The sequence below is a fragment of the Erithacus rubecula genome, assembly GCF_903797595.1.
Source record: "Erithacus rubecula genome assembly, chromosome: 2".
In the NCBI taxonomy this organism is placed as follows: Eukaryota; Metazoa; Chordata; class Aves; order Passeriformes; family Muscicapidae; genus Erithacus; species Erithacus rubecula.
The window spans coordinates 83,490,993-83,508,089 of NC_136685.1; the positions used below are offsets into that span (position 1 = coordinate 83,490,993).

The window sequence follows — 17,097 nt, forward strand, 5'->3', positions numbered from 1 at the left end:
AAATAAGATTTGTCTTTCATCCAAAGATCTGGAAGATATTTAAGTTGGTTGGTTTCTATGGGAAACAAATAAATTCTTTAGATTGGCAGTGGAGGCCTAAGATATGGTTGATAATTAAAGAGCAAAAAATAATCACGTGACCCATTTGTATTTCAAAAGTAAAGGCTCTGTAAGTGTCCTGATAAGTGTTATCCACACAGTAGTTACAACACTATTATAACATTCTCAGATAATGTCCAAAAGATGCTTCCAGCATTTTGCTTGAACAGGAGCGGTCCCTTCCCAACCTCAGCCAGCCTGCAGATTTTAATTATCTTTGTCTAATATTTATATGGCTTGTATAGCTTTTACAAGTGTCTACACTGAAAATTAGAACTATTACTGACAAGGAAGTGTAATTACATAGGTCTGCTTTTCCCTATATTCATTAATGCAAGTGTCGTTAACTGGTAAGCAGTCACAAGATTTCATAAGATATGCAAAAAGTGGTAAAGGAGGACAAAGGCAAGTAGAAATAGAGGTGTTTTGTTGTTATTGTTGCTGTTCTTTGTTACTTGGTTTCATTTAGGAGTATCCAGTTTACCTCTTTTGCTAACTTCTGTCCTTGCTCCACAGATACGGGCTTCTCTTTCATATCATTCAGTCTTGCCAGAGTCTTTGGGTCATCACGGAGATCAATCTAGCAAGAAAGATTGAAGTCATGCTGGAATACTTTCTCTAAACAAAAGTCAGCAGGATATATGATACCCTCTTTTTAAAAGAGAATTATTCAGTGGAATATTATCTCTATAGAAATGGAGTCATGTCATGATTCAGATCATGGACCCTTCCTGATTCAAAAGCCGTAAATTTAAGCTGTGAACCTTTAGTTCAGAAGTAAGAAACATTTATTCTGTAATCCAGCACTTCAGTTAGATGTGATTATCTTAGAATACTAAATGAAGTGGCAAAAGTATTAACCCAAAGGTAACACAAATATGTGGGTCACTTCATAAATGAAGCCCAGTCCACTACCCACAAGAAGTAAGAGGAAATTGTCTCACTTCTCCCCTTTTCCTATTTGCTTGAGCAAATATTGCATGTGACTAATAGCTGTAGACTCGAGTAATTCCAGTAACATGAGCATGAGTAGACAATTTTATTCTGTAAGTCACATGGCTTTTTAGAAAGTCACGTGGGAGACATGCAGCCCATCTTACCACCCTGTTTACAAAGGACATAAGTTTGGTTTTTTTCAATGGAGATAGATATGTGTTGTTCTCCAATGAGCTATATTTTTCTGCCACCTGTAAGGGTTTTTCCTCCAAAGGCAGGAGGTGCTGCTCAGGTCCTGTTGGGCCTCAACTTCTAGCCCAGAGAAAAGGCACTGTACAATGATCCTAATTGTTTAATTAAATAGAACAGAACCAAATATACCTGTGTTCCTACTAGTAAAAAGGGAACATTAGGTGCATATTCCTTCAACTCCGGTACCCACTCTTCCTTCACATTTTGAAATGAAGCAGGGTTTACCACTGAGAAGCAGATAAGGAAGACATCGGTCATAGGGTAAGATAAAGGTCTCAGACGATCATAGTCTTCCTAAGGAAGAAAAATTCTGTTATCTGCAATATTAGATTGTTGCCTGTATTTTAACAGTTCTATATAGAAACTGTATTTGTATTTCGTCAAGGTTGTTGAGGCAAACTTTCTGAATGTTTAAAACTATTCCAGGTTAGTTAGTATCGCTGTTAGAGCAAAATCTACATATGAAGATAACTATATGTGAATATAAATATTTTGAAAAGTGTGTTAATACTGATAGAAACTTGCTTCTCTATGAGAATATAAAGAAGATTACCTTTCAAAAAGTTTTCACTTAAGGAAAAAACTGAAAGGCTTTTAGTTCAAACATACTTGCAGATCAAAAATTAATATTTGTAGAGAAATGAGCAGGTTTGATTGCTGTAGAGTCATCCAGATTATAAAAAGCTAGGCTAGATTAAGGCTATTTGATGCAAATAAATCTTCTATTTTGGATCATACACAGAGGTGATATATAAAGCCCTCTTTAGAATTTTCTTTATCTCTTAGAAACCTTACAGTCCTGTTCCTAATGTTCAGGGCAGTAAGAAGGATCAGAAGGCACCTCTTTTGTCTAGACTGTGCTTTCTATTAGCAAATCAGCAAAGGATCAGACAGAACAGAAATTCAGGATCAAGAACACTATCAGTGGAATATTAATGCCTTGTTTGTTTGTTGGGAGTGTGGGGGAGGAGTTAGTGTGAAAAGATTATTTAGGACATTTAGAGCCTCAGCATTTAAAGCCAGCAGTCCTACTGCCAGGGCATTCAATACTGTGGCAAGACAAGTACCTGGGAGCATTGCCTCTGCTGTAAAGCTCAGTTGTCTCTAGCAAGGGAGAAAGTGGATTTTTGCCCTATGTTTTAGTTAATAGCCAGAGGGAACATGCCCCAGCTTCTCTCTGCAAGGCTTCCTTTGGTCTTTGGCAGTGAGCCAATGCCTTACCATTCCTGCCATAGAATTTTGGTGGTTTTTGCAACATCAGTAACTAAGACTGAGCCCAGGCATTGCAGAGACACTGACTAATGCTGGATTTATACCTTCCGTGGTAAACACCAGTTTATTAGGGCTGCTGCAGCAGTTTCCCTCTTCCCCATGTAAACTCCCCATCTTAATTAAATCACAAATATTGCAATGATTTGTTCATTAAACATAGAGACAGAAATGTAATTCAAGTCCATGTATGAAATGAGCCACAAAATTAAATTTTTGGTTTTTTGGCAGCAGCCACATCACCAGGTTATTAACCTATAGTCACACCCTCAAAAACACCCTTCATTGATTTGTTAGGTTTTAAACATGGTCACTAAAATTTCAGAAAAAGTGTGAGAACTTCCTCAGAACAGTTTCTGCTTGGCTCATCTTTTCATTTGGAAGTCAACAGCTATGGGAAGAGAGCTGCTGTTCTCATGAACTGGAGGAAATACAAGCACAGGCAGAAATTCTGCAGTAGCAAGGAGGTGATCATTACTGTCATACTCTTTTGCTATTTTGAGTATCCACTCTAGTTTTATACACAGGCTTGTCAATTAGCTAGAGCCTGCTTAATTGTTGACATGGCTTCCCAATTTCACAACCACAGTAACTGACACCACTTTGAAACTAGGACATTTGACAGGCGTTTTCCCTGCCAGTGTCAGACTCTTGCCCTGATTCAGAAGAAAAAAAACTAACTCTGTCTTTTTCAAATCTGTGGACATTCATCATAGAAAGCAGAAATAACTTCAAAACATCAACACAGGAAGTTGAAACTTTTTAACACTCGGTTGGTTTTTTTAGGCATGTATTTTATGTTTCACTTCTACTGAATATAGCTAGATTTTACTCAGGGTTGCACTCTGTTTTCTGGGGTGGAGATTAAAATCCTAAAAGAAGCTTCCCAACTACCAATTACTCTGTTCCCTGGAGTACAAAATCTGCAAGAAAGAACACACAGTGGATCTCTCAGTTGCTCTGAAATTCAGCTCTAAATCATATTTGGGGTATTAGTGAATTAGGTGTGTTTTTAAAAAATCTAGTTAAAAGCTGTAATTTGTTCCTACCACCAAAGAGCTGCCATCCCTGTACTGTACATTTTCTAAAAATCTCATATATGGATTAGGATAACTAGAATACTGCCTGCACTAAATTCTGGAATGGAGAAAGCATTTCACTGTCACCAGAAATTATTGTTAGTCCATTAACCTTAAAATAGCTCTTTAGTTAATCCATTTCAAATTACAGATAGACCTTTTATTCATAGCAAATATTAATCATTGTCTTAAAGCTGGTCTCAGGTTGAACTCCTTTCCTGCTCCTGCATTTGTTTATGTGCCTTTTGATTTATATCCTGTCCCACTTGCACTGGGCAAGCTGTGGGTCCATCCAGTGTAATTAAGAAGTTAAATGGAAAGCAAGTACAATGTGATTGGATACATCATGTACCACGGCCAGAGATGTGAGTGGTATTGCTACAGTGGCTTCACTGCATTTCAGCTTCCTTAAATTATCAGAGAATTTGGCTGTACCTACCAGTCCTGCAGCTTGAGACATCAGTGCTCTCAGGCTCGTGCTCTGAACATCACATTTGCATTGATACTAATAGTGACAGTAGTTCTAACAGTGCCTCCCACCACATGATTGGACTGGTCCTGAGTCCTCCTGGGAGGAAACCCTGCTTAAATTTTGTCAGCATCTAGTAGGCCATCTGTGCTTCAAGACTCCTTCTGCCTCCCAGAAACAGCAATAAAACCTGGAAACTTTCTCTGATGTATTGGGCCAACATAACTTCTACAATTGGTAGAAGAATCTGAAATACCAAATTAATTTAGACTGAATAATAGAGAAGCCTGGAAAAATCTTATTGCTTCAACTATAATTTATTCCCTGAATCTAGTGTAAGGGAAATAAATGTAGTTTATTCTAAAATTAAATGCAACAGCAAAATTTGTTATAGTAGCCAGTCAACCTAAATTCTAATTTGAGTGCATGTACACACCACGCTATACAGCAATTAGACTATTTAGACAATCTGATTGGGGAAGCACTGCATATGTATTTAGGCTTTAAAAATATTTAAGAATATTCTAGGAAAGTGAATAAGATGGACAAGAAAGCCCCTAAGGATTTAAATAGTATAAGTCTCAAAAACTCCAGGCTATGACAGTGAAACAGCTCATTCTCCAACATACTCTAGAGCTTAAAAAAATGGTTGGCTGAAGCAGGTGAATACAGAAAATACGAGGGCTGTAATAACTTCAGACAAAATTGGACACAAGAATGTTGACTTAATTAACGTTCTGTGGAGCTGTGATCCCTCTAAAAGACATGACACTGCAGCAGGGCTGTTCATAATTTCCCTAATATCCCTGTGGAAATCCAGGACAGCTGCCAGTACACAACAGAAATGAAAAAGGAGATGAGACGAAGGAACTAAGGTCTTGGCTTATCAACTACAAATGGGGGTTTTGTTTTTAGAGTGGAGAATGGAAATTCAGACCTAAATTACCATGTCTTCTTATGGTAGGTTGAAGGTATGTCTAGCATTGCCTTTATCTTGGTTCCTTAAAATCTGTCCTTTAGGTCTCCTTTTCCATGTTACAGTACCTAATAATCTGCCTGAGATTTTCTGCTGTCTTATACTTAAATACTGTATTTTGGATGGTGAAGTGGATGTGCTCTAATACGTCCAAAATCTAGCTATTTCCAACATTTCCCTGTTCAGAAACAGAGGTCTTGAGAAGCTTTTTGTATGCAGACTGAAGAATGGTATTGCATTCCACAACTTTATAATATTCTTCATTTCATGGGTTTGTTCAGACCAAAAGCAGAACACAGTGTCCTGTTTCAAGTTGTGCATTTGACTTTGAACTGATACCTTTGCCCAGTTCTATGGATATCAGCTAAGATACAGCTAAAACCACACAAGCTATGTTCCAAATTCTGCCACTGACACAGTATGTAGTCCTGAGGAAATCATTATCTTCTGTCCATTTGCATCTTCCCATCTGTAGGGGTTTGCTAGCTTAATAATGCATTAATCTTTGGAAAGCACTCCAAAAGCCTTTGATGTACACAGTTTATATGCAGTGGGATATTAAAAAAAAAATAGACAAAGTGGAATATAGTAATTTCTGGACAACCTTCTTGACACACAAAAAGCACTATTTCTTTTTATTTATTAGAACACTGAAGTGCAAGGCACAGATACAGAGCTTATGTTACTCTAGAAACCTCTTAGCTCCTCCAGTTTATGGTATCATGCTCCTCCCAGCTTGAGTTGAAGTGATGGACATAGACAGAGCTCCATACCCCTCTGTCAGTAGTGCAAGACCACAATGGTATTAGGGTCTCTGTCCACTCTGAAGAGATGAAAGGCAACTAGTCCTTTGCAGCCAATATCTTCCCCACACCTTGACCAAGACCTTTGAGGAAATCCGTGCCTCTCAGATCTGCCATTGCAAGTCATGAAAACATTCTAGTTCCATCTGGTTGATTTTTATTTCCTTGCTAGTGTTTTTAAGAAAATAGGAGAAACCAAATTCTGATATGTCATTAACATTGACTCAGGGCCTAAGATGTGTCATGTTTTAATCTACAGTCAGTGTACTGTTCTGACAGAACCAAAGTAATTATTTTATGTGTTTTGCAGCTTAAGAATGACATTATAAGAATGCATCTTCAGCTGTTATACTCACGTATCATTGATAAACCTATTTCTATTCTAAGAGGTATAAAGTAGATGGGTGAAAACAAAATAAAGCTTGCACCACTGGAAGAAAAACTGGAGCTCAAAACCTCTGCATTTGTGATCTCTGTGTTAGTAACCATCTGTTGCTTTCACAGCTTACAACAGCAATCGTAAGAAGAGGTTCTCACTCCCAACCATCTGTTTTTAGAGGGGAAGCCAAAAATAGACATCAGGCAGAGTTGCTAAAGGAATCCAACCTTCATACAGCAAAGGGTAATCACTACTGCTCAGAGGGGCTCAGCGAGGCAGAGTTTTGCAGAGTAAAATCCCAGGTAAAAGTCTTAAGTTTTAACCACTTCATAGTAACAAGAGTCAGAAGTCCTCTCTCATTATGAATTGCCATATTTCAATATTTGAAATGCATTTCAAAGCTGTCTTTCAAGACTGCATTTTTCGGTTTTCCTCCCTGAAAATAAGTTTCTGTTTCAGAAGGCCCTCATAATATTTTGGAAAACAAAACAAGTGAACCATAATGACTGATGTACATAACATGTGGACTTAGCAATGGCTCAGAACTACCTCTGGACACATCTTGCCATCTCCCCCAAATTGTTTGGAATTAAAGGCTGGTCTGCCAAAAGCACCAGGCAAAGCCTCTTTCTGAAGGTTTGGAAAGCAGCTGCTTACTCCAGAAGCACACCAGGAAACAGACTTCACTGCGCTGAATCACCCTGTGGTTTCTGATTCTACGAGATGCTTGGTGGGGGAGGAGAGAGAGGGAAGTGGCCTGTACTGCCCCATGCCAAGCACAAATTGCTTCCCTGGCTAAAAAACACTCTTCAAATTTTTCAGTCTATGCTGTGTAAGACTGTCACCCTTTGCAAGGAAGGAGGGTGGAACATCCCCCAGGATTCCGGTTTCCTGGCACTGCCACTCACAAGGCACCACTAATGCAGGACCATTTGGCATAAAGCTGCAATTTGGACTGACAGTGCATTGCCATAAAATGTGTGCTTATCCAATTCTGTGACCCGAGCTCTGCTACAGTGATGACTGCATTTGATTTTTCAGTTGCCTACATCTGTAGCCCCTAGCTTTTAAACACACAAAACAAGAAAGATGCAGTGATTATTCCCTGACTGCGGGGGAAATGTGCACTACAGACCTTCTGTCTCTTCACAGGCTTCTGAGGATATGGCTTGCATTGCTTAAGAAAGCAGAAATTGTCCTGTTGTGGTTTGTTCACACAGGTTTCCCAGAGAGTGCAAAAAGCTGCTGGTGTGGGCTGAGCATCTATTTTTAATTTATAGAAAAGGCTGCAAGTATGCAGAGTAAGTGCTCTTCCATTGTATTCTAAAAATGAAGTAAACTGATCTAAATCCATTTCTGAATTCCTGTGAGGAGAACTGTTGAAAGGACATATGAATTATACATTGAAAAAGCCCAGGGTTTGTGAGTTATCTTTTTTTTTTTTTAATAACAAAACTTTGCTCCTGGCATAGTTGAAAACTGTGCAGCTGCTTATATGTCTGAAAAGCTCTTCTGGATAGAGATAAATAACTAGCTGGAAGATGGAGCCTAATAAGATGGATTTTAGAGCATTAGAGACCAGAAAAACAGAATATTTCTTTTATTGTACACAAAATTGCCTTTAAGTGATCAGTTTTGATCATAGCTTTAAGATGGGATTCAGTACTGTCCAAATGCTTGCCATGTGGTGATGATACAATACTTTCCTAGATTGTCTCAGTAGCACACTATCTTCTCTCCATCACCAAGAGAACTTCAACTTGCTGGTTTCTTCTTGGTTTTCTAAAAGTGAAAGTCCCTGGATTTTTTCTATAGGGCTTATTAATTCAGCATCTGTATCAACAGAACACATATTCATTAACTGACTGCAGGTACAGTTTCACCTTAACACCTTCACTTAAACGTGTTGTCTACCCACTGTGGAGCTCCTAAGAAATGTCATAGTAGCTGCCATAAACAAGCCCTTTCACTCCTCACCCATGAGAAATCTCAGTCCTTCAGTGCATTTCTTTCTCACTGCCAGTGACTTCATGAACAGCATTCTTTACACATCAGATTTCCATTTTCCCCAAGACAGGAATTCACCCCAGTTGTTGTGTCTGCTGCCAGACAATCAGGATTTTCCATTCTTTCAGATATGGCAAATCAAAGTTTAAAAAGTGAAATGCACCCTGACATGGGAGATCTGGAAGGATGCTCTACATAACCTGCTCTTTGGAAAGATGGGTTCTCTCACTTTATTTTCACAAAAGAATGTGACCTGTTCTCACAGGCAAAAGAGGCTATAGAAGAATTGGTTTAATAGTTATCCATATGCTATCAGACATGTCTTTTAATTTGCTACCTGTATAAAGACTGATCACACAAGCAAAACTGATCAGTTAGGTGTCCCATTCCCTTTCACCTTTTACAAATAAACCCCAAAACCACATTCTTCAGTTCAGTGTTGAGCAACAGATAGAAGACTACAGCATCACACTGTCTCCTCAAGACTTAACTCCCATCACACAACTTTTCAGGAGAGTGCCAGGGCCATCACATGAGTGAACACATCACAGTGAAAGAGTTTCTGGAATTAAAGGAGTTCCTTAGAGTCTTCTGCACTTTGCTTTATATCAAGTCTAGGGTTAACAGCTTTTATTGAAGAGTGTGGTAAAACACTCAGCAGATGTTAAGGCAATTGAAAGAAAAGCCATAGGCAGTTTTTCTTAAGTGAGGAATTTGTAAGCCATCTCACTGCCTGTGGCTGGCCTATCCCTTGGTCATAACTAAAAACATATCCCAGGTCATGCCTGGCATCCATCCCTTATTGACTCCAACACTGAATCTCAACTGGAAATCAGACCAGCAAGGAACTAGCATTAAGTCCTAATGATGATGTTTAAGCATTCGTGACTGCATCTAATTTAGAGCACAAGCTGCCTGAGGTACTCTGAATCTGTGTTTTATTCATGTGAAGCAATATACTCACCTAGGATGCTGACAGATGTTGCTTTGCTCTGGAGAATAATGCTGCCACCTGCATTTTTATGTGCACACCAGCGAGTGGCTGGCATAACAAAGAATTATTGCACACGTGCCACGGCACAGATGCAGCATGGAGCAGGATTAAAACAGACTGGGGACAGAAACTGTGAAGTGTCAAATGACACAACCTCTTCAGAACTGCTGAAAGTGTCACGTAGCATTCAGACATTTTTCTTAACACAACTCACCCAATCACTAATTCAAACAAATAGACTACATATAAAACCACAGAACAGAGTAGTAAAAAGACACAATTCTTCTATGTCCTTATTTTGCATTTTTTTCTCATTAGAGGAGAAGCAGTTTTGTTAGAAATGCAACTGCGAATTTGGAGGCTTAAAAAAAAGTCCTGAAATTCTGCCCCAAAGCATCAATTCTTAGGTGTTGAAGTTCATAATTCACAATAGAACTGTAGGATTTGGAATTGGTGTGCTTTATATTATTTCTTAATTATCAGGTTCCTGGAGTCCATACAGAAAAAACACATCCTTTTCACTTTTAAATTAAAGATTAATTTTTAGTACCCCACAGATACAGAAGAAGGTTGATACATGAAGATAGAAGGCCAAAGATTTAAAAATAACCCACATGCAGCAAAAGGCAAAACTGGTTTGATTTCCTCGGTTTTTTAGGTAGTGGTGTATGTGGGTAGGAAGAGCTGGTTCATCATTTTGAGTACCCAGGGCTGACAAAACCTTGCTGAAGTAGGTTTTACATCCACTTTGTCCATGTGCTCTTAATAAAGGAACAGGAACAAAGTTTACTGAAATCAGCAGTAGGGTGCCAGCTAACACAGAGCTTTGGATTAGACCCTAACACACTGAAAGCCCTTTTGCACTGCAGGTCTGTGCTATGGAGAGTGTTCTCATCTAAATTTTGTTTACTTTCTCTTAAGATGTAGTTTGGAGGCTGGATCAGGAGTTAGGCTATAAATGAAAACTGATATTTTTTTTATACTTCTCCTATTTACCAAAATATAGAAGGCTCTTGGCAAGGAACAGATTTCAGTGGAGAAGTCTGAGTATGGATCTGACGAAAATTCCCAGGGTCTCATATGTTCTCTATCAGGAAAACTGCACGAGTCATGCTACCTTACCCAGTTGTCCCATTTCATCACTCCTGCCTCCTGCAGCACAGCTGTAGATTATATGATACTCAGCTGAGTGCAGGTGCACACACCATCTTAAAATGAACTGGGGAAGTAAGATGATACACAATAACATTGTACTGTAAGAGCAGTAACTATTTGTATTCAGTGTTGCTTTTTTAGCTGGTGATGTTTGGATAGCATTGAAAGATGCCACTGTGCCTCAAAGAAATTAATAATTAGTAAAATTCAGACAGCGCTCTGTCAGAAACTAAAGGATGTCTACTGACTCTGAGCCTGGGAAAAAAGGGCTTTTTACTTGGCAATGTAATCAATGTGTCCATCCTAGATCAGTAGTCTTCATAAAAATATGCTTTAAACATATCAAAAACTGATGTTTCAGAGAAACTGTCAAACTTGGTTTGCTTTATGTTCTTTATTTTGGTCTGCCATCAAATTGCTGTTAATGTGGCAGAGATATTCTGGATCTACATTTTCCAATGCATCCCTTAGATTTGATTTTAACATTACTCAGTGTAGCTATTCAGAAGTACTATGGGGCTTTTGGCACTCTGAAAATGAAATGTAACTGTCCTGTGTTTCCAACATCTATCTAGTGGATTCTTCTGGGAACTCAGAACACAAGCTCCCATTCTGCAACTCCCCATCTGATGATAACAGTACTTACCTATCCTTCTAGGAAAGCTACTGTGCTTTCAAAGCATGAGTCACAGCTCATGAAGAGGCGTTTAGATGCAGGCTTTGCACTGAGAGTATTATTGTTGTAAGGCCATTTTTAATAACCAATCTGAAGGTGTAAGTCCTTTTCCTTTTAAAGAGAAAGCTTGTCTTTGCTTAAACCTTATCTAGAGAGCTCTAAACATAGAGATTGTTAGCTCAGACACTTCACCTCTTATGCTGAAAAACATAAATTGCAAAGGGAGAATCTAGACATGGTTTTATTTTATCTGCATAAATCCAGTTGTTAAATCTACGTGGCTGGCAACATCCTGAGGCACAGAGCAGCTTCAGTGGAGGCTGAGCTATTCATAGGCCAGCACGCTGGGCTAAGAGTGAGCTCATGAGCTCACAGCCTCCCAGTGCCAGCTGCCAGCTCGGCTGGGACATGCAAAGGGAGCGAGGGAAAATGCATGTGGGAGGAGGGAGGCACAGCGGGGGCAGAAAGGGGACAGGATGTTAATTGCTAACATTTCATGTTTAGATCTGCCAAAATCATGCTGGAGGTTTTGGTGTTTACACCTCTGCAGTAAAGGGTGGCAGGCTTTGCATTGTGTGAGACTGCTTCACTCCAGGCTGACATTTGGAGCTACGGCTGCCTGGTAGGGGCAACTCAGAAGGAGCAGTGTGTTCTGAGGAGGGACATTTCAATTTCACAACAGACCAGCAGCTGCCTCTCAGTAAGATCCTGGAGTGGTACCTAGGGCTAAACCAGGCTACCTACCAAAGCCAAGACAAAGAGCCAGCAAGGGGTATAAAGATTACTGCTATTTATTGTAGCACCACAGGTTTGGGGACCATCCAATTTAATAAATACACCTCACGCACAGACACCTTCACATTTATATCCATTTGTTTTTACACCTCTCCTTAATGCAGACACTCATCTCCCTAATAAATGAGTTAGCTTTATACACTTCAGCAGCCTGACCAACTTTAACATAAAATTTTTTTAGCATCTGGCCTTCTGTTACAACCAAAAAATCAGTGCATCTGAATTAAAATGGTTGTGGCTGCAACCAGTGTGACCATCTCAGCTGAAACATGCAAAGAAGTGGCTTGTTCTGTGCTTGTGAATACCATGTTTTGTGGTACTGTTCTGGTGACAGGTGAGAAGGCACCAAGAGCTTCATTGTATCAGGACCTGTACTAGTGCGTTTAAGGCAGAGATATAAAAGCAGAAAGCCAAGGAACACAGTTCACCACAGCTTTGTCCAACCATGCCCCACTGGTGCCAACAGTAAGTGATGCTGAGGGATATAAATGCTATTATGAGGTGCTGCACCATACTAAGATTCACCATACCCCACTCTGCACTGCCCAGATGCTTGGCCAAACAGCCATGCCACCTCTCTTCCCAGAGCAGCACAAGCAGTACAGGCTCTGCTACTGCAGCCTTCCCCATCCTTGCTCTAGGTCCCAACCATCCTTTACAGCAGAGACAGGAGGAGAGCAAGACTTCCCCCTGTACGTGGGCAGCACACACTGGAAGAAAGGGACACCATGAATTAAAATCCTACAGCAAAAGGATGGCAGAAGGATGGACTCCAACTGTCTAAACAACAGCCTTTGATATCGAGCAAAATCCCCAAAAAGCAATTCCTGTATGTCCTACCACTTATTCTGACCACTTGGGATATGGCAAGGGAACATGTGGCATCTCTTTGTTAGTGCTTGCAGACATTCCTCCAAAAATGTTAACATCTTGAGAGCTGGCAGTTTACTTCTGGTATCATGGAAAATGATAATCACTTGCCAGCAGCTCATAACCACTCCAATATGGTGATGTTAACAGACCCCTGGTGAAGCCATGGTTCTATTCCCTAGCTGATTTTGCCACATACCCCTGTTCAATGAAGAGCAGTACTGACACACAGTCTCCCACAAGAGGCTGCTGCAAAGCCAGAGGCATCCAAGCATCAGTATCACAAGCATGTTTAAACTTCAGTGTGTCCATGCATCTTCAATGCAGATAGGTTCCAGAGTTCTCACTGTCTGGGGAAACCAAGACCTGCTCTAAACCCACCCAGTGCACACAGCAAGGCTAAGAGGAACTGCTAGCTCCAGCTCTGGGAGGAATTGCTGGAGGAATGGCACCAAATTCCCACCCACTCCCTGACACAGGAGGCTGCCTCCACAGCTGCAAACCCAAATGGGCTCTCAGAGCCTCCACAGCTCAGCAGCTGTACTGGCTATTTTCTGCTGAACCAGAGCCTCAGTATTTTCAGCCAGAGAAAAGCCTTCTTGAACTCACACACACCCAAAAGTCTGTGTATAAACTGAACTTTGTGAACCACTGGTGGCATTTTTCCTTGCTATATATATTACCAGGGAAAAAATGGGATTTTAATAGATTTATTTTTCAACCTACTTTAAACTCTTGAAGATGTGAGGCCATATGTCATCGTTATAGTTACTACATGTGATCCTGTGTGTGTTGTGAGAAGTGAGCTAGAAATGAGTACTGGATGAACTCAAAAGCTTGCAACTCCTCTGCCAAAGCAAAGTCTGTCACATGTTGCTAAATACATTACCACACAAGTTAAAGAGACCCACACACTGATAAGCCAATATTTCAGGGTGAAGAGCTGCTGTGCACCAGCTATGAATCAAAATCTTGTCTTTAATCTTTCCTCTCCTATGGGCTTTCTGCATGGATTTGGAGTAAGTCACTATCTGAATTTTCATTAACCCCCTTCACTCCTCTTCCCCCTGAATTGAGATCTGTAGAATGTACCTATTTACTTCGTCCAGAGCTGGAAGTACAAACTTTCTGGTGATTGTGAACTGCTTTGATACCACAGTGATCACACAGAGCCAAGTTTTATAAAACAATACTATCAGGCCAATATTTTAGAGTAAAGTTATTTGCGAGTGACAGAAATAGAGACAAAAGCACTGATGTATGCTGGCACAGAAATCCCAACTTTGGGCAGCAAGGTATCCGATCCATACAGAAGTCTGTGGAAGCAGTAGGCATGTACCAGGTACAGCATGCTCTTAACACAGAGAAGACATCATCAACTCATGTCTTTTCTGCTCTTTACTATATATATTTAAGCTTTAATGTAAGCTTTCTATTATTGCATAGCTTTAGGAAGACAGGCTTGTCAGCTGCTCTGACAAAGCAGCTTTTAACTGAATGAAGTTGCTGGACTAGCATCTTGATACAGACTCCTTCTTTAGTTGTACTGGGTGTTGGGAGGGGCTCCCGTGGGCAGTCTCTGATGTCCACCAGTTCCCCAAACATGCTGAAGTGGGATGGGGATAGTGATAAAGATTTTATTAGTACGTCAGATCTGACTAAAAGGGGAGTTTTGCCAAGACCAGATATATCTGTAAAGGTAGCCTCATTAAAACACCCTATGTGAACTGAGGGTCCTCTGAATCAGGCCAGCAAGATCTATTTCTAGGTGCCTCAAAAACTGTCCTGGAATTCAAAATTAAGATTTCAGCTTTTCAGAAATTGGAAAGAAAAGCATACCTTAACTTTTTCTACATACAGCTTCACACAGAAAAGTTTTTCTTAGTATAACAGGAACACCTTAATTTGCTGTTTGTTGTAAACTGGCCAGTTTACCCTACTGACTTTTGAGGAGGCCAAAGGTTGCCTGTATTTGCACTCAGCACATTCAGGCAGAGTGGGGTACCACAAAGCCACCTTAGTTAAGGTTACACAGAGCTAACAGCACATGCTCACATTAATAGCAACAAGCCCAGCAGAAGCAGTTTGAGACAGCATCCCCAAATAAACTGTGCATATGTACAGAAGTGCTAGGCTCACTTTCACACTCTCCAATGCTCATTAAAAAAAAAAAAAAAGAATCAGTTGCACACTAACCAAATGCTTTGTCTGAGCACTAGATCCTCAGTTTGCAACCTACTTAAGCAATATATTAAAGCCATGTTCTGAACCAATTACTATTAAGGACTATGATAGTAATAAGAAATGCACTTAACTGATACAAATTTGACTAGTTTGTGTTTACGTCAGTGAGATGACAAGCATGAAGTCAGTCTTTGTGGGAAGAGTCTCACCCTTCAGGGTATCAGCTTTCGGGAAATGGCGCTGTTTGCTACAACTCTCATGGAATTAATTTTTTTACTGATTTCAGGCCTGACAAAGATATAAGACTGGTTAAATGCTGATTCCCTAACTCAAGGCTATATGGAGATCTAAAATGTTACATTAATTCAGGCAGCAGTTGTTCAATTAAATATAGGAACAACACGGTTAAAAATTACAGCTTCGGTCTATGCAAGTTCAGTGAGATTGTCTTACTAGTTGCTCTTTACAACAAGGAAGCATGTCTGAGGTCATGTGAGACCAAAGCACATGCTCACGCTGCAAGAAGAAGTTTTAATATAGGGAATACACAACTTTACAGGAACCCATGCTGCATTTCCGTATATGCTCTGCACCTCCTTGGGAGATGCCTGCACCTCCTGGGGTCAGACCCATCACAAACTGTTTCAAATAAGGGATCCCCAGAAAGTACTCTCACCCCAGAGACAGTGCTTGGTCCGTGGCTGGTGCCATGCAAGTTAAGCTAAGGAAGAGAAGACTTGAATCATGGAGCCCTTTTTGAATCAGTGACCCCTCCAAACATCCAGTATTTTATCCATCATTAAAGTTACTTAAGAGCCTTGCTGACATCCCAGCATCTTTCACAACTGGCTGCAATAATCTTAACCAAAGGAATCACTTGAGTTGTCTGGGTCAGCAAAAGAAATCCAGGTTATCTCAAAGGCAGTGGCTGAGAATTACATGTTATTATTCCCACCTTTAGTTTGAACAACTCTTTGTAGCTATTTCAGTGCTGTAAACCACAACCAAGGCAAGCTGCGGCAGCCTGGCTCTCCATCCGACCCGAGGCGGCTGAGGCAGCGTGCCCTCCGTGCTGAGCGGGGCACATTTCCCCTCCGGAGGGCCGGCGGGAGGGTCGGCACCCCGGGCAAGGGGTCTGGCCAGCGGCGATGTCACTGCCCCGCAGGCGCCGGGCATCCCCCACCCCAGCGCCGGCCGATGCCGCGGCGCCTCGGCCCCAGCACCGCTAAAAATAAAGCCCGTCTCCGCCTGTCCGCCCTCGGGAATCGAGCTCGGATCGATGGTTTTCTTTTAAAGCCGGATTTTATCAATCGCCCCCCACCCCCGCCAGCCCGCCTCTGAAGCGGCCGGCCCGGACCGCAGCCCTGCGAATAACTTCAGCGCCGGGATCGCCGCCGGGCGGGGGGACGGGGCCGGGGTCCGCGGGCAGCGCTGGGCACTCACCTGGCCGGCGGTGTCGTACAGCCCCAGCAGGTACTGCTTGCCCCCGACGGTAACGCTGACTGCGAGGGGAAGAAACACAGCGGGTGAGGGGGGGCAAGCCCGGCCGACCCCTCTGCCGGTCCCCCCGGCAGGGCAAGGCCAGGGGATGGAGGCAGGAGGGAGGCGAGAGCGCGGCTGCCGCCCCCGGCGGTAGCGGGGCCCCCCGCCCGCTCACCTGCGTAGTGGTCGAAGACGGTGGGCACGTACTCCTCGGGGAAGGCGTCGTTGGCGTAGCTCATCAGCAGGCACGTCTTGCCCACGGCGCCGTCCCCCACCACCACGCACTTCAGCATGACCGCCGCGCTGCCATGGGCCATGGCCGGCGCCCGCCCTCATGGCCCCGCGGGCGCGCCCCGCCGAGCCGGGCCCCTCGGCATCGCCGCCGCCGCCGCTCAGCGGGCGCCCCCGCCGGCCCCCGCCGGGCGCGGCCCCCCCGCCATCCGCCGCTCGCTGGGCCCGGCGGGAGCCGCCTTCCCGGCCGCGCCGCGCCGCGCCGCGCTCGGAGCGCCCGCCGGGCGGAGCGGGAGGGGCGCCCCGCGGGCTGCAGGGCCCGAGCCCCGGCCCCGCTGCCCGCACACGCATGCACGGCAGCCGCCGCTTCCCCGCCCCGCCACTGGCTCGGGCGATGCGGGCACCCCCTGCCCCTGCCGCGATCGTCCCGTGGTGGTCCCC

At 42.6% G+C, this 17,097-nt stretch overlaps 2 protein-coding genes across 3 annotated transcripts in view; one reads left to right on the forward strand and one right to left on the reverse strand.

Annotated features, from left to right (window-relative positions):
* Positions 1 to 1,635, forward strand: part of PIGF (phosphatidylinositol glycan anchor biosynthesis class F) — a 20,085-nt gene extending 18,450 nt beyond the window's left edge. Inside the window, exon 6 of the mRNA XM_079298022.1 lies at positions 616 to 1,635. The gene's annotated coding sequence lies outside the window, so the exon portion shown is untranslated. The remainder of the gene's footprint in view (positions 1 to 615) is intronic.
* Positions 1 to 16,889, reverse strand: part of RHOQ (ras homolog family member Q) — a 21,995-nt gene extending 5,106 nt beyond the window's left edge. For both annotated transcript variants that reach the window (XM_079298024.1, XM_079298023.1), the window contains exons 1-4: positions 16,601 to 16,889; positions 16,387 to 16,445; positions 1,417 to 1,581; positions 584 to 679 (exon numbers count right to left, since the gene is read on the reverse strand). In XM_079298024.1, coding sequence (XP_079154150.1) covers positions 584 to 679; positions 1,417 to 1,581; positions 16,387 to 16,445; positions 16,601 to 16,742 — 462 coding nt within the window. In that variant the 5' untranslated portion in view covers positions 16,743 to 16,889. The remainder of the gene's footprint in view (positions 1 to 583; positions 680 to 1,416; positions 1,582 to 16,386; positions 16,446 to 16,600) is intronic.
* Positions 16,890 to 17,097: the final 208 nt, after the last annotated feature.